The following is a 24,394-nucleotide window of genomic DNA, read 5'->3' as shown; positions in this document are numbered from 1 at the left end:
GTAAGTTAAATATACTCAGCCAGTATATATAATAACATCATATAAAAGAGGATAGTTGTGAGTAGATTTTTTCTTCAATTCTTGAACTAATTCAGATATAGAGTGGCGCAGTCTATAAATATAAATTTTCTCTATATTGAATTAGAAATCAACTAGCAACTTATAATTTTGTTTAAGAACATCATAGTGACTAACATGTCGGATCCAAAGTATAAATTAAGAAGTAGGATCCAACAATGATGTATCCATTCCCCTTGTCTAGTTCAATGGCAACATTATTATAGAATGTGAGCAAGTTGCTAAAACATGACTTTCCTTAGTAAACCCATGTTGCTCATTGCAAACTAGAGATTCACTGTCAACCCATTTCTGAATGCGAGTCTTAACCAATTTTTCTAAAATCTTCACCACCACTCCCGAGATACTAATTGGTCAATAGTTGGATACATTGGTCTTTGCACCACTCTTGTGCAATAGAATTACTATATATTCTTTCCATTCCTGAAGAATCTTCTCTGTTCTGAGACTCATATTAAACAGCCTGGTCAAAGGAATAGCCAATTCAGCTGAACGCTCTCTTAGCATATGTGCTGATATATCATCAGTCCCTACTGCTAAATTCTTATTGAGTTTCTGCAACAGCTCTAATACCTTGTCCTCATACAGCTGAGTTTCTTCATCTAGTAAAGAGATAGCAGTGAGATTAATGTCGTGCACACCAGGTTGAAAGCTTTTAACAAAATGTGCACTCATTAGTTGAATCTCTTCTGCATCTGTAACCCTCACGCAATCTGCATTTAGAAGAGTCATTCTTTCATAATCATTCTTTCTTTTACTTGCAGCATGTTGATAGAATTCTTGTGGGTTGTCTTTAGCAGTTTTTTTTCATACTTAGACTTTGTTTTCCGTACAACAATTATGACTATTCTAGCCTGCTGTTTATAACTTCATCCTGCACATGGTATTCCTTCCACATCATCCTTTTCTTACACATCTCTTGCTAATTAGATTACTCATTCATTTGATGTGTAATCTTATTAATCTTATGTCAAGGCACCCACAACAGACTCTGGCAACTTATTCCACTCATTCACTACTCTCCAAGCAAAAAAAACCTAGTTCTAACACCCTTACTAACTACACTCTTACTCATTTTCCATTTATGGTCCCCTAGTTCTTCCACCAACACACTTGTTCTGAAAATTTCCTCCAAATTTATCATGTAAAAATCCCTCAATGATTTGTATGTCTCAATCATATTGCCCCCTTTTTGCCTATCAACAGTTTTTGTAACTCACACATCTTCAAGCTGTTCTCATAAAGTTCATTCCATAGACCTGCTAATGTCTTGGTCACTGACCTCTGGATCCTCTCCACTTCCTCATCACTAATGAAGCCTGGCACCCATATCTGCATGCAGTAGTCAAGATGGGGTCTTATCAAGGCTCAAGTATTCTTCAGTAACCAAGTGATCTAATGAGCTGCTTTGGACACTTTTGCTATGTGTCGCCTAAACTTTAACTCCTTATGCAAATTAATTACTGAATTATGCAAATTAATTACTGAAAGGCAATTAACGAAGAAATTACCTTTCAATAATTAATGTTTTGATTAAGGTTCAGATCAGTAATTAATATTTTGATTAAGGTTCAGATCAGCAATTAATGTTTTGATTAATGTTCAGATCAGATGACAACAGCTTTTTCCATGTAAATAAATAAATAAATTCCATGTGATGATACACATTACCCCTTTATACAGGGAGTTCATGGTACCATCTAGTCCCCCCCTCCCCCAAATTTTATCCAGGCTCCGGAACCGGAATAGGCTGATGAATCAGACCTATGGCTGAGTCAGTATTCCTGACTGTAATCCGTGTGTCCTCGAACCGGTTTGCCTGCTTGTGGGATGAAAAACACCAGATAAACTGGTGGAAAAACCCTGCTGTCCACGCCCAAGACCGTCTAACTTGGCTATGGCTGAGGAAGATCCTTGAGCTCCTCACATTGTTGATGGGAATCGAACCCAGGACACTCCTTCTCCAGGCATATGGTTGCGAAGCGCAAACGGATGTATAAAACTATATGTGTTTATGTCATAATTAAGACCAAGTACTCTCAAAACTTGAGTGAAATTTGGGTAATTATTATTATTTGACACCTCCAGGGAATCCAAGGACTCATCGACGAAGGGCACCTATTCTAGAACTCCATCTCCACCATTCAATCACCAACTGACCGCAACTACACCAAAGCCATCTACCGCTGACCACCACTGGCATTTCAATAGACAATCACAAACATCCATGCCCACAGTGGGATTCAAATCCACAGCCTTTTGGCTGTAGAGCGGATACGCTATTCACTCGGCCAACCAGGCTGGCTGATTTAGGAAAGGATGTCCCTAAAACATGTATATGAAATGACTTGCCATGATAATAATTGTGTGTGTGTGTGTGTGTGTGTGTGTGTGTGTGTGTGTGTGTGTGTGTGTGTGTGTGTGTGTGTGTTCTTCAAGGCAGATGAGATGCTTTTTAACAGTTCTTTCTGTCCATCCAAAATAAGCCAACTTGCAGGCTCATGTCACCTTATACTCCTGGCTGCATCAAAAGATGGAGTTTGTCCTGATGAGGACAGATGCAAAGAATTTTTAATGATCTTGTTTACTAGGAGAGGGTGTGTGGAGTGATAGTATTTTATTTATTAAAATAAAAGATGAATATTCATTACTGCTTTATATCCAATCCTGAAAAACAGTATCTGCCTCTGAAGCTTTTTCACAAGTGGCCAAAAGCTTACTAGAATACAACTTTCAGCATAAGCTGCTTCAGGTACTGAACTACTTCAAAAATAGCCAGCTCATCCCAGATTCCATATAGTCACCATTTATTAGTGTTTAATTAAGAGTTTCATTGTCTTGACAGCTGTTTCAAACACTTAATTCCTATGCTCACATTCTATATTTGTCTCAGATTGGACTGCAGCAAATCTCCATAACAAATAGCTAGATTCCCTGCATCCCTCTGATACTCAGGTTTGAGATCCGGATTAAGCAGGCAATGAAGCAGATTATTCTTTGAATGATATGGTACATCATCTTGCTAGATGTAAGTATTACCATAGAATAAGCAAGGCAGTTAAAACAATGATTAAGAGGAGTACACAAGCAAAAGAGTTGATCTGACTGGCAGCAAGAAGAATGCAAGGAGAGTGACAGATAAGTGTAGTACATAAGTTAGTCAGTGTTGCCCAGGTATAATAAGAATGAGATGAGAAAGAGAGTGAAGATTATGAACGGTATATGCTATCAAAGTTGTGTGAGGAGAAAGGGGTTCATTTTGTAAATGTGTGGGATGAGTTTGAGAAGTGGACAATGCTGTATAAAAAAGATGGACTACATTTGAATAGATTTGGCATGAGTCAGTTGGAGAAACTGTTGCTGCAATAGAGAATGACTGAAGTGAATGTAAAACCCCAAGGAAGCAAGAGATGTAAAAGAGGAGGAGAGTAAGGTAATAAGAAGGGGTTTGTGAATGTAGAGATGAATGGCAGAAATGAAGAAAATGAGAGAGAAGGAACACAGAGTGGAAAGAGAAATTGGGGGGGGGGGGGATCAGAGTGAACAGGGAGAATGCAAGGTGGAAAGTGATGATGATGATGATGGTTTCAGGAGTAGATGCATGCATGCAAAAGAAAAATTAAAATAGTCAAGGATACAGAGATGACATTTAGCTCTGGGGATGTAATATCAGTGATGACAGAAAGGAATGGATGGAGGGGGGGGTCATTTGAGAAATGGGGTTAGTGGCACTTGTTATAGAAATAGAAATGAGCTAGTGTGTATGTTTACAAATGCTAGAAGTATTCACAAGAGAAAATTAGAAACAATTTGCAATTTTGTGGTCATTTTGCTAAAATTGTAAAGATGGCACAGTAGATTAAGGGGAATGATGCAGAGAACACTGACTTGAAGAAGTAAGGATGTTTTGATTCCACTGTATATGGATTACTGTGCACAGATTTGGTCACCAGGTTTTCAAAAGGATGACAAAATGTTGGAGAGAGTCCAGAGATGATAGATTAAGTTGGTTTCTGGAATTTGGAATATGAGGACAGATTGAGAGAATACAAATTACAGAGCCTAGTGGATAGAAGGAAGAGGAAAAGACATGGTCGAGACATAAGTTGGTAAGGAATAATTACCAGATTACCATGAATGAGATTTTTCATAGAATATCTAGAGAAAGGTGGAAGAATGAGAGGCCATCCCTGGAAGCTATATAAGATGGGTGTGAGCAAGGAGAGTGAGGAGTAGATTTTTTGCATGGAGAGTGGTGAGTGCAGAAACAATGAATGAATTTAAATTGAGGTACAATGAGCTGTGCATGTGAAAGTGTGACCTTCTGCAATGACTTGACTCCATGTAGGTCTGTTAATAATGATAATGATGATAATAATAATATTCAGTTGCATGCAGATGATGCAAAAAAACGGTGGATAGAGACCTAAAATTTAGAGGGCACACTGCTAAAGTTGCATGGACAGCACAAGAAATTTAGCAATGATGCAAAGGATAATGACTTGTAGAAGTGAGAAGATTATGGTTCCATTATATTAGACCATATAAAATATAAAATTCAAAAAAGGATGAAAAGATATTGGAAGGAGGAGGGGGGGGGTCTGGTCTCTAGTGGATAGGAGGAGGGGAGTTATGATAGCAACATGTAAAAGTTGGAAAGGGGTTTTATCAGATTAACATTGAAGAGGTTTTTCACAGAGTGGGGAGATGGGAGAGAACATGTGGTCATCTCTGGAAGCTGTATAAGGAGTGTGGGAGCAAAGGAGTGAGAAGCAGGTTTTCTGCATGGAGCATGGTAAATTACTGGAATGCACTGCCTGTTAGTGTGTGACAACAGCAGAGAATGTGAATGTATTTAAGGCTGGTATGGTAAGTTGAGTGTGTGACAAAAAGACCACCCATGATGAGTCAAACTCCATGGAGGTCTGTAATAATAATAACTGTTATCATTATTGTTATTAAGAGACCTTCAGAGAGTCAGTGGTTCATCAATATATTAACCATTTCTTGAATTCATTCACACTACCTGTGTAATGACCTCCAAAGACAATCCATTCCAGTCATGCATCACTCCATGAAAGAAAAATCTAGAACTCATCCCCCTTCCTGACCACATTCGTTTTCAACTTTCATGGATGTCCTCTCCCTACCTTTCATAAATTAAAAATTCCATCTATTGGTATCCTATATGATCCTTCCAGAAGCTTATAAGTCTCAATCATATAACCCATCTTTCTCCTGTTTGCTAGTGTCTGCAGTCCAAAAATTCTCAGTCTGTCTTCATAATCTGTATTTCACAATCCTGCTATCGACTTTAACACTCTCCTTAGAACACTCTCTCCACTTTATCAGCATCACCATGGAAACTAGACCAGTACAAACAGACACAATTACTTCATTATCCTTACATTTCAATGCTCATTTCAGCACTGCAATTATTCTCTGCATTGCATTTGTGATCTTTAACTTCCTATCTACCAAAATTCCAAGATCTTTGGAATGATTAATTTCTTTTTGCATAATCTCACCAATATAATTAAGTGCCTCTAGCACAATTGGAAGAACAAATACATTTTCCCCATCAATTGGAAAAGACCTAAGTTTGATTTTCACAATGAGAGGAATCTTCATATAGGATTTTTCAACTGAAGGTGAGTTAAAAATCTCATATGGAGGTAGCAGGGTGTTTCATGCTGAATACAAGAAAATTGGCCAAGAGAACACAAACCATTTACAGAGAAAAAAAAAAAAAACTATTGGTGATGGTAGAGGGCAACATGGCACTGTGTGTTGATGGTAATAGTGTTGTTGTGTAGCTGAAAGATAAAGTATGGGAGAGAGTGAGTTGTGTTTAGCGGAGTAGTGTGCTCTCCCATGATGAGTCACTGGACTCCTTGGAGGTGTCATGTAATAATAGTAATAATATAATATGATATCTCATTATACCAAAGAACTTTAGATTTATTAACAATGGACTGACAGCCATTTTCCATTCTATTCAAATCATTCTGCAAGTACTGAATATCAGTGACATTCTGAGTACCCTGCCTATGTTTGTATAATCAGCAAATTGCTGTATGTCACCTGACAAATCCTTACCAATAAGATTAATGCAAAGACTGAAATAACAACAGACCAAGAATTGATCCCTGTAGTGCACCACTTATGACTTAAATCTTGCAGACTTACATTCCCCAATATACCTACTTTTTTGATATCTGTCAGTCAGCCATCTCCTATAAATGCTAATATTTTATAATGCAATCCCATATTCTCCAATTTAAGCAACAGTTTTTCATGTTGTATCGTGTCAAAAGTCTTGCCAATGTCCAAAAGTATCATGGTGTATCCATTCCTCCTGTCTAACTGAATAGTAACATTATTAAAAAATGTAAGCAAGTTGCTCAAATATGACCTTATCTTAGTAAACCCATGCTGTTCAATGCAAAGTACAGATTCTCTGTCAATCCATTTCTATATGTGAGCTCTTACCAATTTTTCCAAAATCCTCACCACCACTCCAGATATATCAATAGGTCGAATAGTTAGAAACATTAGTTTTTATATCATCCTTGTGCTTATAATAAAAATAAAGAATGCTAAAAGATTAAATGTGAAAATAAAAAGGAGAGTAAAAGAAGTTTAACTTAAGAGAATAAATACCTCTTCAAACTTCCTGGCAATAAGAGAAAATGCTTTAAGGATGGCTTCTGTAGAGCCAGTAACAGTAACAATACGTTCTGGACAGGATCCATCAGAAATGTTTATCTTGGCACCACTCTAAAATAAAATGGTAAATAATATAGAATTTATTTTTATACCAAAAGAACATAATATCATTTAACATATTATAAATAAAGTGTGAGTGAGAAAAATAAAGAAAAGAAAGGATGTTCTGAGAATAGTTTACAAGACAAGAAGAAGAAAGAATGATAAGAGAATGAGAAAATGGATATTGTGTAATATGAATATTCAATACTAGGATTATGCAGACATATAGATGATAAGGATGTTTCTCAAGAATACAGAGAGGGAATGAATTTATATGGATGAAAGAGATTATTGTATAAGTATGAACAATCATGAAAGAGACAAGCACGATATGATTGAAAATAGTACTATTTCTTATATCTAGGACACTGCAGATAAAATTGGTGCAGTCGACTTTAAAAAAATGCAATTTCAACACATCAAGTTATCCACTCTTCTATCTACTTCTCTAAAGAGCAACCTCATACTTTTCAAAGTTCCAGGAGTTTACAGAATTCCTTACATTTTCTCTTCTTCTTTTACATTATTAGCCCATAAGTTGTGTAATGCTGGAAAGAGCTCCCCAAAGATGAGTGCTATTTTGAGTGATAATTGGCAATATTTCATGAATTTTAGTGATGTGCAATTTAATTTTGATAATGAAGTGTGTCTGCATGATTTCTGCATTTCGTTAGGTGAAATTGCCTTCTTGAAATAGTTGAAATAGTGGTACTTACGAGGTCAACCACATGGGTGTAGACCGATGTGACTAGGAGAGCGCCGTGAAAATCAAGCGGCATTAACAACATAGACTTTTTAAAAATGATTTGATGTTATGAGTCTAATATGTATGCATGGCAGAGTGTAAGAGATGTGTTTGTTGGGGGGGAGAGGGAGAGAATGAACAGGAGACAAGTATGGATTTGTAGGAAGTGTGATATATTATTAGACCACGAGGCAATGAATGTGAAACAGACTAAAAAGATAGAAGATAGCATAAATGAAAAAAACGGAAAGGAAATGAAACATAGTAAAACTGAGTGAGTGAAAGAATTCAAGAACGTGGAAGCAAAAGATAATGATAAGGGAGCAAAAGAAAGTATGAATGAGGAAATTGAAGTAAAGTGCAGCAGAACAAGAGGTAGTGAGACCACAGGAGTGGCAAAGAGTGAAAGCAGAGTAAAAGAGGTGATGAGTATTGCAAGATAGCAGTATATGGAGTTTCCATAGTTAAGAAGAGAGTCCATAAGGTCTGCTATCAAGGAGGGTGAATGAGAAGGATAATTCAGGCGTTAGACACGAGGAAGAAATGAGAAAGAGTTAGTGGTGATGGAGGAAACAAATGATGTAGGCGGACATAAGGAGAATGTGAGGGCAAATATCAGGAGCTTATTGAGAAGAGTGAAAGATAACAATGCAGTGGGAAAAAGGTTGTCAGTATGCTGCCAAGATATGACAATGATGAGCTGCAACAGAGAGCCAAAATCATGAATGGTATGCTAGCAGAGCTGTGTGATGTACAGTTCAGGTGAAATTGCCTTCTTGAAATAGTGGTACTCACGAGGTCAACCACATGGGCGTAGACATCCACTGGTTTGTGGATGTATGGCATGTGTTTGAGGGAAGAATGAAATTATACAGGCGTGATGGATTGCATTTGAATGGCCTTGGAGTGAGTTCACTGGAGAAAGTTTTGTGGATGGAAGCACAGTGTGTGATGTGTGTAAGAGATCAGAAGAAAGAGATGAAGTGAAAAATCAGGAGTGGTACTGAAGAGACAGAAATGCTTGGCAGCGAAAACATTAGTAGTAGTGTGAGAGGTGAAGAGAGAATGAGAATGCAAAAGGAACAGGGAAATTGGGGGGGGGGGGGAAGGAGCTCAGGTGGATAGGGAGACGTGGCATAGGGAGAGTGGCAGTGAATGTACGTATGTATGATGATATGTGTGGGAAAGTTCAGACTAAACAGATATATGTAGTAAGTAGTGATACAGGTGATTGAGCAGGTGTAGAGGAGAAATCACAACCAATAACTGGCTTGAATAGAACTGGTTATAGACCTAAAAATGAATTACTGTGTTTGTTAACAAATGCAAGAAGTATCAAAAATAAGGAAGATGAAATGGTTTTCAGTGACTGAGTTTATTATCCCAAAATCACTGGAATAGGTGAAACATGGTTGAATAAAGATGATATTATAACATGAATAGAAATGGCTACAGTATTTTTCGTGAGGATAGAAAGGAAAAGAAGGGGGGGGGGTACTACTGCTGATGATAGCAGGGAAATTATGCCCACATAAGGTAGACATGAAACAGGGAAATAGAAGCAATGGTTATGAGGCAGTGTGGTGTAACGTGGAGGTTGGCAGGAAGACATATTCAGTTTGATGTTGCTATAGGCCTGTAAATGTGGAGGGTGGCGATGAAGAAATGTATAAACAACTTGGATTTGTGAACAAAGAAAGAGTAATTATCATGGCTGAATTTAATTATAGTGGTATAAATCGGAATGAAGAGCTAGCATTTGGGAATAAGGAAAATGAATTTCTCAAGTTCTTGAGAGATAACAATCTCAGGCAGCACGTAAAGGAACACACGAGGATCGAGAGTTTTAGATCTGATTATTTCATTAGAAGATGTAATTGTGAGTGGGGTTTCACACTTTCCTACATTTGGTGAGAGTGATCATGAAGTGATAGCCTAGGTTGTGGCTGGTCATGTGCAGACTTTTGTGAGGAAATTCTATATGTAGAATTATAAGGCTGATGATTATGAAAAGCTTAGAAGACAGATTGGAGCTATAGCATGAAATGAGTTGAGTGGTAAGGAAATAAATACTGCTTGGTAACTGTTAAAGAAATATATAACAGCATCAATGTGTGAATGTGTTCTGAAGGCTAAAAGGCTGAATAAGGTAGGTGTAAAGAGGATGAATAAGCATGAAATCTGGAAGAAGGTACTTTGGAAGCAGTACAAGTTGAATAATGGCAATAATCAGTTATATGAAGAGTATAAAGAACAAGCCAAGAGAGTGACTCAGTAAGGAAAGCAAAAGTGCAGTATGAGCAGAAATTGGCAAATCAGGCGAAGAAAAATCCTATTGTAGAAGACATCGTTGAGGTATTCAGTGATCAATTTATAAGGGTGTTTCATCCTGATCAGGTTGGACTCATGAGGAACTTAAATGCAGAGGACATAGGAGAGAATGGATTAGTTGTGAGTGAGTAGGAGGTATTTGAAGAAATAAGCTTGATGTCAATCAAGCTTATTGATGTCCCCTTGATGTCACTAAGATGATAGGATTTGATGACATATCACCATGCATCTTAATAAAATATTCCAGGGAGTTGGCAGTAGCATTGGCATGCCTGTTTAATAATTCTTACAACAGCATAGGTACCAAGGGAGTGGAAAGAGGATAAAATTGTTCGACTGCATAACGGTGGCGATAAGGCCGTAGCTTCAAATTATAAGGCAATCTATATATCTGGAGTTGTGGTGAAGGTACTGGAGAGATTGTTGAGAAGTAGGATGCAGAATTCGGTTGATATCAGCAGTATCCTCTGTGGTTATCAGCATGAGTTTTGGTAAATAATTATAATTATTATTATTATTAGGATTGGTCATCACATGTGCCATTTATAATTACAGAATCCATTGGTTTCTGTAATTATTATTATTATTATTATTTGACACCTCCAGGGAGTCCAAAGACTCATCGAGGGAGAATGTGCCAACAGCATCGAACGATTGGCCCCCTTCCAACTACTAATTGCGCTCAAACTTACTTAACTGAGCCATTAGTAGCAAATTATAAAGTTTATGTTTGTAATTATAAAGTTTATCGTTGCTTTATCTCTACTTCTTTTAAACTTTCCGCATGCAATGTTTTTATTTTTATTAATCCAGTTTATAGTATCCTACTGTTCTTAAAAATTTCATTTCTGCTGATGTAATTCTTTGTTGGTCTATTTTTTCTTTTTCTTTTATTGTCTATGTTTCACTTCCATATAATGGCTTTAACTAAATTGAATATTCTTAAACTTGCATTTCTATGTACTAAATATGGTTTAAAGATATCATTAAATATGCTTATAATTTTGATGAATTTATTAGTTTTATGTTTTGATCTATTTCTTCAACATAGCATTATATTATAGCTAAGATCATTAAAATTATTAATTTGTACAACTGGTTTATCATTCAGTACAATTTTGCTTCTTATTGGTTCTTTTTCTTTAAATGTCATAACTTTTGTGTTTTTTAAAAAGATGTTTTCATTCCATTTGTAACAACCTTGTCAAGATTATAAGGAACTAACTATTCTCTGTGGTTATCAGCATGAGTTTTGTTAAATAATTATAATAATTATTATTATTATTAGGATTGGTCACCACATATACCTTCCATTGGTTTCTGTAATTATAAAGTTTATGTTTGTAATGTTTATAAAGTTTATCATTGCTTTATCTCTACTTCTTTTAAACTTTCTGCATGCAATATTTTTATTTATTTTTTTTAATCCAGTTTATAGTATCCTACTGTATCAGGACTTTGGAATGTTGGTTATGGAGTGAGAGAGAGGTTAAAGGAATGCAATTTACAGAGCTTAGGTTAGGAGAAGGAAGATGATAAGACAGAGGCATTTAATAAGCGAGAGGATTTTATTGGATTAATAAACAACATGGGTTTATAAGAGAAGAGGATGAGGGCAGAAGAACCAGTAGCCATCTCTGGAAGTTATGTAAGAGTGGATTGAAGAGGGATGTGAGAAGTACATTTTTTACATGGAGAATTGTAGGTAAAGGGAACATCTTACTAGAATATGTTGTTAATACACAGATTGTTAAATATGTTGTCAGTTGAAGAAACCTCTCATGATGAGTCTGCTAACTCCATGGTGGATGTGACAATTATAATTACAAAATGTATTTTGTTAGTAATTTGATTCTACTTGAATTCCTGTGTTTTTTACACACTACCATTCTTTTCATATTTCATTAATATATAAATATATATATATATATATTAAAAAGGAATGGAGACAAGTTACATCCCTGCCTTACTCCTCTATTTTCTGTAGATAAGTCATTGGTTTTTTCAGTTATAGCATTATTTTCATTTATACTTCCAAACTGCTTTTATTAATTGTGGAGATATTTTAACTAATACTTCAAAGTTTCTTTTTACTAGATCAAAGGCTTTTTATAGTTTGCGAATAAGCGATATGTATTTAGGTTTAATTCTCTTTGTTTTTTAATTGGATGTTTTAAAGTGAAGATTGATTTAATACATGAGACCCTTTCTAACTCTGTTTCATTCTTCTACTCATCTAGGAGATCCCTTTTGTCATACACACACACAGCTCATCATACCGTGCCTTAAATGCATTGAAATTCTCTGAAGAAACCATGCTCTTAGGCAACACATTCATATATTTTCACCATATCTACAGTGGTTAAGCACTGGATATTATAGTAATGTGCATCTTAAAAAAAATCATCCATTGCAATTTTAAGCAAAAGACGACGGTAAAGAGTCCCTGCTGAAATACCAATGGATATAAATTTTTGATATTAAGAAGTCTCACTATAAAATCTCACATGACAGATAATTTATCATGGTCATTTTTACAAGTTTTTTCCTAAAGAAATTACACATAAAGAAGTGTCATTGTTTGTATTACCATAAATCCTTTTGTATGTAATATCTTAATCACGAAACTTTGTTAAACTAATGTGACACATGAAATATGATGTCGCTATATATCCATATATGGACATTTCGAAAGATGCAGGAAGTGTGATGTCATCATGCCTAGATGTTGATCCATGACCTAAGGATGTTTCGAGAGATGCGTGCATGCGTAAACTGTGAAATCTGCACCTTTATAAGCTCAAGGAGTACTTTGTCTTAGGTTTCTGAGTCTTCTCTTATCTGGGTCCACCATCATGTGAGGTCCCCTGCAGGTCAACGAAAGAGACATCCTTAGGTTCCATTGCATGAGAAGACTGTTGTCAATTGCTGGAACACCTTGTTAGAAGAGAGCTGCCCATTGTCACCACAGAAAAAGGAATCTTCACTGGCAGAGGAACCACTAGTCTTGTAGTCATTGCTGCCATGTTGGCAATTTAAGGGTTCAAGAGGATGCAGAATTATTGACAACTCAGACAAAAGAGAAGTTCAGTAGGAGATCAAGAATGAGCCAGCAGAAAGAAGAATGAAGGCAGCACTATAGTGTGGACAGAAGAATCGAGGAATGGACTGTGCTGAATGAGATTGCAATTCATTGTTAAATACTTAGATATGTAATAATTCCGAACAATTCACATCAAATATGTCTCTATTTGTAGTCAATTGTGATGATGTAAATAATGTAAGTTAATATTATAAGTAAGGGAAAGAAGAGTACTGTATGAGGTAGCATAAGTTAATATTGAGTTATGCTCACTCAAGGTGTGCTTTACATCGAAACTGTATAAGAATGACCAGTAAGATGTACCAAGTTGTATTTAGACTTTAAGAGTAAAAATGTTGGAGAACTAAACCTAATTTAGAAACATTTGTACATAACTATGAATTATGATTCAAACAGTGTAATAAGAATTCTTGCTTTAATTAAATGGTTTATGAACAACACCTTGGACTGATTTCATCATTCACTATCCCCTAAAAATTCGAACCTGGATATGATTAAGTAATGAAAAGTTAAGAATTTATCTTAGATTAAGTGATTAAGATCAAGCCACAACTGATGTAAAGTAAAGATTAAAGTTAGAGGGGGGAATCAATATCTGCTTTGTCTTTAGTTTAGAATCTTATAAACTCACACTCAATATGCATTAGTCTAACTGATGCAGTTCAAAAACAAATAAATTTGTTAGACTACAGAGTGTGAGCAAATAAGATATAGTAGAATGTATAAAATGGCAGCAGTTGATAGTTCACATTTAAGGCCCATAAGAAATACGACAGGACATTAAGACAAAGCAGATATTAATATTATAATTGGAAACCAAGTAATGAAATTTAACTTCATTTGTAGTACATAAAAACAAAACAAAAAAATTGTTTTTAAAACAGAAGTGTGATGATTCATATAATGATATTTTGCAAGGATAAAAAAAAGTGAAAGGTCATTTATTTTCATAAATGTTATTTTAAAAATATAAATATTTAACATAATTTTCAATGGAAACAAACACTGAAAATTGTGTGGAAAAAATTACTTCTATATTGTCAATCAAATGAAAGAACATAAATTGTTTTGTACCATTGCAATGATTTGAAGAATAAAAAATAGCAAGTGACAAGAAGGTCACTCCACTCAAGTTAATCCACTCTCTCTCTCTATGTTCACTGGACATCTACAGATGCCGTATGGTCACTCCAATGCTCGATGATGTTCTACACCAGGCCTCGCCATGTAATCCTGTTGTTTGCTTTTCTGGCAGCCTCAACTCTCTGAAGATCAGTCACTCCACACATGCCATCCATCCATCTCATTGATGGTCTACCCCTGCCTCTTTTTGCAGGAACTTTACCTTCTATTACTGTTCTGAGAAGTTCTCCTTCCATACTTTCTATGTGTCCAAAATATTTTAACTTTCTTCTGTCAATATCCTTAAGGAGCCTTAAAGTTCTACTAATCTTTTCTAACACCCATTCATTTGCACGCCTTTCAGTATATGATATCCTCAACAGCCTTCTGTAACACCACATCTCAAAAGCAGATATCCGTTTCTTATCTGACTCCTTTAGGTTCCAAGTCTCGTATCCATAAGTCGCTGTTGGAAAAACAACTGCATCTAAAATCCTCAACTTTGTTCCCATGGAGATAGATCCATCCTTCCAAGGGATAAACCACAGAGGAGGATAATTACATGATAAAAGATAGAATGCCAATAATATTTTGATCCATTTAAAAGCTATGGTGGTGGTCTTGCTATTTCATCCACTTCAGCCAGATGGGAGGTTAATCAGTTTTTGTGTTTTTTGTGAAAAATTAAAGTTCATTGTTCGTTATTCCTGTTCTATATTTGTGAAATTTTTTATTGGTAAGTATAAATATTCATAATAATATTTAAATATCATTTGTGAATGAAATAACATTTCAATTTAATTACAATTTATAAAAATTACCAAATATTGGAAGCTATTTTTTGCAGGAAAATAATTTCTAACTCTTATATTTAAACATTCATACAATTTAGTTTACTTTATTGCTTGTGGATGGAAAAAATACATTATTCTTTACAGATTTATCTGTTTGTGAAAGATTTTACATTCTATCAATTTTTTATGTTGAGATATGTTGATAAAAACATTTTAGATGGAGGGAGAATTTATCAATCATTAAAAAATAAATTAAATAAAATAACCAATTCATAAACAAGCCTGTTATTTTTAAAAAAAAAATAAAACCAAGGATATTTTTGTACTTAACTAGATGGCCATGGACTTGCAACAGGAATGGTGAGGGTTGAACCAGTTAGTGGATTATCAATGCTTCCTTTACCATCTTTGCACTTTACAGAGCTTAAAAGAAAAAAAAAAACTATTCCTAGAAAATTGCCTAGTAATACTCGTGAATTGTCCCATTTATTTTATTTATTTATATTTTTTTCTACAATCATTGGTAAAAGAGCAAGCCTAAGTTTTTTGTCCCCTGCCTGACTGAATACAAGGATATATGGGTCCCAAGGGAAATGAATGGTTGAATCCAGATTGTTGCTGACTACCTTCACTTTTACCAAATGTGGAACAATTCCCAAGTAACGAACAGGTAGAATTTTCCTTTTTATCTTTGTAAAGTGCAAAGACAGTAAAGGAAGCATTGGCATGCTTCAAACCAGTTCAACCTTCACCATCTCCTGGTTGTAAGCCCAGTGGACATCTAGTTAGGCACAGAGGCAACTTTATTTATTTATTATTTAGCAAATGACATAATATAAAAAGACACATGACATCAATATACATAATACATATTTGTTGAGACAAGATAAGTGAAACATGTAGTGAATATGTACTAATAACTAGTAAAAATATAAAATTCAGATAAAAAAGTCACTTAAATTTTAAATCTAGTTCAGCTAGCCATTCAAGAGCTGAAGGATCTGCCTCAAAACAGTCCTTCGGGTAACTAGGGTAGGCTCTTATGCTGCAATCCTCCACAGTGTGTCGGATGGTTTGGTTTGTGGTCCCACAGTCACATTGGGGTGATCTTTCCTACTTGTGTAAGCTGTCTGCACAGATACTATGTCTGCACAGATACACTCCATTGAAGGATCTAGGCAGATCCTTCAATGGAATGGAGCTTCCACATTACCTATGGAAAAGCTGATGTGGAAGCTCCATTCCATTCGGATTTTTGTTGTGAAGGATATACTCATTTAAGTCTGGTGGCGATTTTTCCATCCCACTTTTGTAGTCATTTTGAATTAATGTTGAAATCACTATTTACAAGTTTTTCAGCCAGTATAAGTGGAAGCCGTAGAAAATTAAATCGATTTAATTTTCTACGGCTCTGTGGGAGGTCATCATGAATTGGTAATAGGGGATTACTGTTTATTTTTCTGTACTCTTTTACAAGTGTCTTGTCTGCACAAGTTCGATGGTGCAATGTTGCTCAAAATTGGAAGCTAGTAGGGGAGATTTGACATAGCCTGTTTTTATTCTCATTGCTGCATTTTATTTTCTTGATATGAGGACTGATTAGCCATACTGGTGAGCAACAGGGGGTTACTCTGCTGCAGAACAGACCAGACCCAACATGATGCATTGCAGAGTAGTAGCAGAAGAATCCCATGTAGAACCACACAGTTTTTGTATGATATTATTATGGGTTCTGATCTTTAACGAGATATTCTCCAGATGTATTTTAAACAATAGTGTTCTATCCAAGGTAACACCTAGATATTTAGGGAAGTCTTGGTGTTGCAGCACTGTGTTGTTCAAGTTAATCCGAAGGTTATTATTTGCCAATTTGATGTTTAGGTGGAAAGTGCTAACCTCAGTCTTTTTGAGGGTTGGTGTTAGTCTCCATTTTAAAAGTATTTCCCAATAATTCTAAGTTCATTTGTGAAAATATCTTCAGTTACTTTAATGTTCTTATGTAGGATGGCGAGGGCTATATCATCAGCATAAAGAAATTTTCTTGACATAGTTTTTGGTAGATCAGATGTATATAGGTTGAATAAGATTGGTGCTAATACTGAACTCTGCAGGAGACTGTTGTTCAGTTTTATTATTTTTTAATTTTTTTTTTCCATTTTTGTAATTCATTTTTATTTAATTTTTAATTATTAATATAAAAATAATATTTCATGAAATATGAGCTTGATTATTTATTTTTATTTTATTTATTAATTTTTAATATGAATTTTATTTTTTATTAACCCTTTCATTCACACCTGAATAAAAATAAAATTCACATATTAAAAATTTAAAAACTTAAAAAAATCATAATTTTTATAGAGTGAAAAAAATGAAATGAGCCATACCCATCTTCATCATGTAATCCTATCATCAAAAAGCTACCTACAGAAGCAGACAAAGATAAATATGAAATTGAAACAGTGTCCTATAATAAAGAAGAAAATATCAAAAATGAAAATGCTGAAAATATCACAGATGATTTTGAAAAACCTGAAGATAGTTCAAGATAATTTACCAAATCAGAGCCTTGCATAGGTCAATTGTTGCATATATGATGCAGTGATTGATCACACTTGTAAACAAACAAAAAATAATTTTTACCATATAAAAACAAATGGAATTAAAGAGAGAAATTGCCTCGTATTTTCAGAAACTAGCAAGTATGTATATTGCAACCCTTGCAAAATGTTTTCCACATCAAAATCCAAATTAATTAGTGGTTTCCAAAACAGGAACCCTATTACTACAATTTTCTCCGACCATGAACTTTCAAAAGAACATATGTCATCTATGTGTATTTTATATAAAAGATCTTCAACTTTAAACAGAATCAACACTAATTTATTGCAGCAGAGAGAACATGAAGAAAGTTATTGGAAAGAAGTGTTAAGAAGAATATCAACTATAAAATTAATAAGTTGACTAGGATTAGCATTTAGAGGTCACGACGAAGGTCAAAACTCAAATAGAAAAGGAAACTACTTGGCATGCTTGGAATACCTAAGCGAATATGACAATTTTTTTGAAATTACATTTATAAAAATACGGTGATCAAGGATGAGGAAATATTAATTATTTGTCAGATAACATTTGTGACGAATTCATAGGCATGATTAGTGAACATGTAACAGCAGTTATAGTAGAAGAAATTATATCTGCAAATTATTAGTCTTATACTTAACTCTACACCTGATTTTTAACATATGGATCAACTGACACTTGTTATCAGATATGTATTGTTAAATGATGATATAAAAGAAAGATTTCTGGCATGCCTCCGTAGCGCAATTGGAAGAACGACGGTACATTGCGCCCTTCGATTGGAAGATGCCTGAGTTCAATTCTCGTCATGATGGGAGGAATCTTTATATGGACTTTTTCAATTGAAGGTGAATTAGCCGATCTCATACAGAGGTAGCAGGTTTTTTCTCCTGGAAACTCGGGTTTTTCATCCTGCATACAGACAAATCGGCCCTTCAGAACACACGCAATTTACAGACAAAAAAAGCTTTGTGGTGTTGGTAGGCGGTAGATGGCGCTAATGTTGTTGATTGGTAGTAGAGGTTCAGTAGTGGTGAAGAATGAGAGTTGTACGGTGGCTGTTCTCCAGTGATGAGTCTTTGGACTCCTTGGAGGTGTCACGAATAATAATAATGATTATACCAATTGACGTACATACATCATCACATTTGGAAGAACAAGAACAGTCTAATATCTATACCCAATTTTTACAAAATTGGGTATAGATATTAAACTTTGTCGAAGACACAGATATGAAATGCTGCAAACATATTGGTACAAGTACTCAGGATTACAAGCACACATTACAGTCTGAGTGCAGTCTGCATCCCTTGCGCTAGTCACTCTTTAAATTTAGTCGGCAAATTTTGCTGCAGAAAGTTGTAGCACTGCACTTCAATATTTTATGTTTGTGCAAAAATTATTATTATTATTATTATTATTCAGGCCTCCATGGAGTCAAGAGACTCATTGTGGGAGATCCTTCCTAGGAAACACAAAATTTATCATACAACTCCTTGAACTCATTGACCATTCTTACTCTCACTACTCTATCAGGCAATGCATTCCATGGTTCAACCATCCTCCACGCAAAGAAACCACTACTCACCCTCTTGCTCACAGCTTCCTTTCATAACTTCCAGGGATGGCCCCTTGTCATCGCTCCTTCCTACTGTTCCACCAAGCTAAAGAACTCCCCAGTGTCAACCATGTAACTATTTGCTTTTTTTTGTGCAATCCAGTCATTACTAGCAAATTTTGTGTAGAAAGCTGGAGAAGTGCAAAAATGCTTTAAGAGTAACAAAATTACCTGAACCTAGATTATCAGTGAGGGAAGATGCTGTAACTAGCATTAAAAATTGGTTATAACATATAAAAAAGACCTTATTCGACATCTGCACTTCATATTCAGGAAAAAATTATAACTGTGGTGGAAACTACATCTTTGTTAAAGAAAACGAACAAATGTGAAATGGCACTCATGACAGTAATTTGGAACATTATTTTACAGAGAGTGAATGCTACCATCAAATCACTGCAATCAATTGAGTGTATACTATTTAAATGATTTGGTTTATTAAAATCTTTAGAAAAATTCATTCAACAATTCTATGATGAATTTTTTAATGTAGAAAAAGAAGCAACTGATATGACATCTTTAACTTTTGAGGAACAGGATCAAATACACAGGTGACAAAAAAAGGAAAGCTTTTTTCATGAAAGGAATGAAGAAATCATTCGTTTCATAGTGAGAAAATAAAAAAATTTCATTTTTAATTCTTCTAATGTTATTTGTGACAGTATGATAGCAGAATTTGCTAGTAAAAATAAAACATAAGGATAAAATAGAAAATTTTTAAATATTCTTTGATTTACGCTTGCCTAATCCAGAAAAAAAAAAATGCAGAAAAATTAAGAGTTCTATAAGAACGATATAGATATTACACAGTTTGATGACGAATTGGAACAGTTTCCACTATTTTTAAAAGAAGATAAAGAAAAATTCAATATTGCCACACTTCTTATACTGAATTTTGATCATACTCCAGTCACAGTAAAATATACTTCAATATAAATCTTATTTTAACAGTGAGGAGAGTTTCACTGATTTAACTTAGAATTCACATTCACAGTAAGAATGTTTTTCAAATAAAATTTCTTTACTTTTCAAAGTTTTTGATTAGCAAAATCACATATAAACATATAAAAAAAAATCCTGTCTTAATATTTAATTTTCTTTTTTCTAAACTTGAATGTTCATGTTGAACTTAGTAACAGCATTTCATTATAGTAAATGAAGTATCTTGCTGCCACTAGCAGAGGATATTGATTTTAATAAGGGATGTAGCTAGACAGATGCAATGAATATTTCATGGGAAAGAAAGAAAGAAAGAAAGAATATTTGGGACTATATAAAGTAGAAGATTCTGAAAAGTTATGAAGGTATATATAGAAATAGTGAACAAGATAGAAGTACAGAAATAATGAACAAGATGGAAAGGTGGTAAGCGACTGGGGGATATACCATTAGAAAGCAGCTATGTTGCATTGCATTCCAAAAGTTAGAAGGGTAAACAGAAAATACATGAAGTGGATGAATTATGAAAAAACTGTTGAGGAAGGAGAGTTGAGTTGGTAGGTATACATAAGAGATAGAGTCTGATGTTGCATGAGGATTTCATTTGATTTTTATGCTGCAAAGACATCAAAGATCATACTGCACCAGGACACAGGCTTATAGCAGCACATATAGTAAATGGTTAGTAGGACAATCCCAAACATTCGTGCCCTTGGTGGGATTCAAATCCACAGCCTCTTGGCTGCAGAACATCTTGGTTGATATTATGCTAACCACTCAGCCAACTCAGCCAACCAGGCCAGTGTTGCATGAGAGGTATAAAGCACAGGCAAGAAAAGTAGCAGGTGTGATAAAGAAGGAGGAAGTGAAACATGTAGAGGCAAAGGAACAACCCAGGTGCAATTCTAGTTAGCTCTTAAATGGCATAAAAAGAGGCTATAACAGAACTTTTTTTATGCACTGGGCCTGGACCCAGAACATTTTTCTGTTTTGTGACTTTTCTCCCTTTACAGTAATAAAGCCTATCACGAAACAGACAGCAATGGCAGGTTATTAAGACATGCATGTGATTGGTGCAGTATTAACAAAATATCGCCCGACAGAAAGATAAAAGCAAGTCGACAATTGAGTTGAAATGCTAACTCTCTTCAACCGAATTCCAATAATATGTGAAACTGCCATAACAACATTCACTATATATATATTTCTTAGTTTTGACACATTTACGAATTTTAACATGTTCGATTGAATTTTATTTCTGCCGAGTGAACTCACACACATCTAATTAATAACAATAGTTTTTAGTTAGATACTGTGTTTGCAGGTGCAGTATATGGTTTTGCGTGAGTCTATACAGCATAGTTTCTGTACGAGCGGACATATGATTCATTCATTAGTGTCATTTTTATCCCAGTTGTCTCTAATTGCACTATTTGTTGAGAAATATATTACACAAAGTGCTTGTATTTTATTCACTGACATAATAAAAGTACTTGTTTTTCTTTCCTCTACAATATAGTGGCTATTGGGGAGGGCATGTTGTTCACCAAGGGAGCAAGCTACTATCACCCCGACACGAATGTGTTTAAGCTTTTTTTTCGAGATATATGCAAAACGTTTTAATTTCTTTTTTTGAAAAGTGAAATCAGGGTGCGAGTTATATGCATGGGCAAGTTATATTTGAGTAAATATGGTATTTCAACTATGGATAAGTACATTGGTACCTTCTTTAAATGGAAAAATAGCTTGCATGACAGTGATAATACAAAACGAGTTTGTAATGACAGTTTGTAATGTATAGTTTCTGAAGAAAAAGGGGTCTGCAACGAATCCACAGAAAACAGAACTCCTATCAGTTACCATGCGATAATATTAATACGCTGAATGGAAAGATTTGCTGACTTGCTGGACACTCAACCAGTAGATTGCATTCAAAGGTAAATACAATTGGCTATTTTATAGGAACATTTTTCTGTTTTGTGACTTTTCTCCCTTTACAGTAATTATGCCTACATTATTGTGTTATTATTCAACAATTGTTTACAGTTTTCAATATGTATATAAAGTCAATATCATCCCCCGGAACTTATTCGTTTAGAATTTAACCACTGGCCTAAATAGAATGCATGATTGCAGAGTCTATACTCAAATAGTAGAAGTCAAAAACCATGATGGAACTAATGTTCTGCCATCACAATGTGGAGTATGTGGAGTGAGATCTAGGTTCAGGTCTGCAGCAATCAACTCCTCTTCATATAACTTCATACAGGCATTAGATCATCAGATTGAAAGAAATGATCTTGAAGCAAACAAACCCAGGTGTGGATTGATGTGTGGCACTTACATCTCTCAGAAGAAAGGCCAAACCATTGCAGTACTAAGCATCACTAGATGATAAATGAGCTTTGTTGCCTGGTTGCCTGATATATCACCACTCTGCTTAATAGAAGACTTCAGACATCATGCTCAGAACCAATATTTCTTATTTTCAGGGGTAACAGTCGCTACATAGCATACAGAATTGAACATAACACTTTAGGCTTCTAGATAAATAATATTGTTGCCACCATTGCTAGTTGTACTGGAAGAGACTCTGAGTAGTTTTATGTAGGTGAGGGCCAAGGCCCTTTCCTATTATTCATACACTTTCCTCTAAATGTGTAAGCCAACATCCATACACAGTTCAACCTCATGTCTACTGAATGAATTTCTCATTCTCCTCTTTCATTCCTTCCAGAACTGCTTTAAACAAAATCATACAATGTGGGGGAAGGCTGTTCCAAAAGGGCTCTTCCCCACACTATTTCTCCCTAAGGTTACTTCAGGAGGTCAGGAAAAATCAAGTTCTTCAATCTCCTTTACACTTTCATACACTTCTTTCATTGGTGTTTGTGCTTGCTAATGTATAGCATTGATATTATATATAAATGAGTTAATTAGATCTGATCAATCTTCTACAGCAAAATGATAAGATTAATTACAGAATAACACTTAAGGAAAATATTTGTTTAATACATACAGAATTTTTGGTTATGTTTTGTAGCCATTGTGAATACATACATGTGAAAAGAGATACACAAATGGAATAATAAAGTGCATGTGAAAATATATTATATATCTGCAGAAGGATGATTATTTGGCGTGTTCATAAGTAACAGACTAATTTGGAGGAAAATTGTTGATAGGAGATTAATAATAATGTAAACTTAATCATGTTAATCATGTATGCTGTTGTCTAAAAGCTAAAGATGAACTGCATTTTTACCTGTATATGAAAAAATTTTCATGACTACAGCCAAATGTGGACATGAATTTATTGCCAACATACTAATAAACTAAATTACACAAAAAAAAAGGTCTTATAAATTTCATACAAATTAAATTTCAATACATGTTTTTGCAAGAGTTACAAATTTATGTAACTCTTACAAAAGTAAAATGTCTTCCTCTGGGTCTCTTTCCTGCCATCATAGCATCAAATACCCGTTTTACTAACTTTTCCTCACCCATTCTATTTAAGTGTCCACACCACCTTAGATTAGATCTGCTCACATGTTTTTCAATGCTAACAATGTCAAGTTTCTTTCTAATATCTTCATTTTCAATTTTTAATTTTTTAAGGGAGTAAACTGAGTAAACTCAGTTTACTCCCTAATTTTGAATTCCTCAGAATTCTGAAATCTGTGGTCTCTAATCTTTGATCAAGTGCTTTATTTCTAACCCACCTCTCAGATGCATAACCTAAAACTGTTTTTGACACTGTCTTGTATACTGCTAGTGTCCTGTTTTGGCAAATTTCTCTCTTATCCCATGTAAATTTATCAAATGGCTCACCATCACACTAGCTTTGTTTATTCTGTTGTCTATTTCCAAATTTTATTTGCCATCTTCACTAAAAATGTATGATTACATATTTTACTTGTTCTTTAGGTTCTCCATTCGGAATGCAGCTGAAGTTTTCTATGTTCCTGCCTATTTTCATAGTTCTCATCTTTTTGTTACTGATTTTCATTCCAAATTTACAGCTGTTATGTAATTTAGTCAGAGAAACCTGATTACTTGCACTGGATGTGTTTAGGAGTACATCATCTGCATAAAGCAAAGAGTTAAGTTTGCTATCTCTGATTCTAATATAGGTTCAATGCCAGTTTCTTTCATAATGCAATCTACACAGATGATGAATAAGAGGAGATAATGTGCATCCTTGTCTTACCCATGATTTTACATCAAACCTGTATTTCCTTCAATTCTAACTGCCTGACTTTTACAGTTCTACAAAACTTAAGTAGAGATCCTTGTCATAGTCTAAT

At 34.8% G+C, this 24,394-nt stretch overlaps 1 protein-coding gene across 8 annotated transcripts in view; it reads right to left on the bottom strand.

Annotated features, from left to right (window-relative positions):
• Positions 1–24,394, bottom strand: part of LOC150100319 (poly(rC)-binding protein 3-like) — an 874,229-nt gene that overhangs the window by 488,097 nt on the left and 361,738 nt on the right. For all 8 annotated transcript variants that reach the window (XR_016549294.1, XM_090403220.1, XM_090403223.1 and 5 more), the window contains one exon: positions 6,742–6,858. Coding sequence is in view for 7 of the 8 variants with exons in the window: in XM_090403220.1 (XP_090259346.1) it covers positions 6,742–6,858 (117 nt within the window). In the remaining variant the exon portion in view is untranslated. The remainder of the gene's footprint in view (positions 1–6,741; positions 6,859–24,394) is intronic.

The sequence above is a fragment of the Typopeltis vanoorti genome, chromosome 13 (genome assembly GCF_054136105.1).
Source record: "Typopeltis vanoorti isolate ZY-2024b chromosome 13, IOZ_Tvanoo_1.0, whole genome shotgun sequence".
NCBI lineage: Eukaryota > Metazoa > Arthropoda > Arachnida > Uropygi > Thelyphonidae > Typopeltis > Typopeltis vanoorti.
Note: the sequence above shows the minus strand (reverse complement) of the source record. Positions and strands in the feature narration are given on the sequence as shown.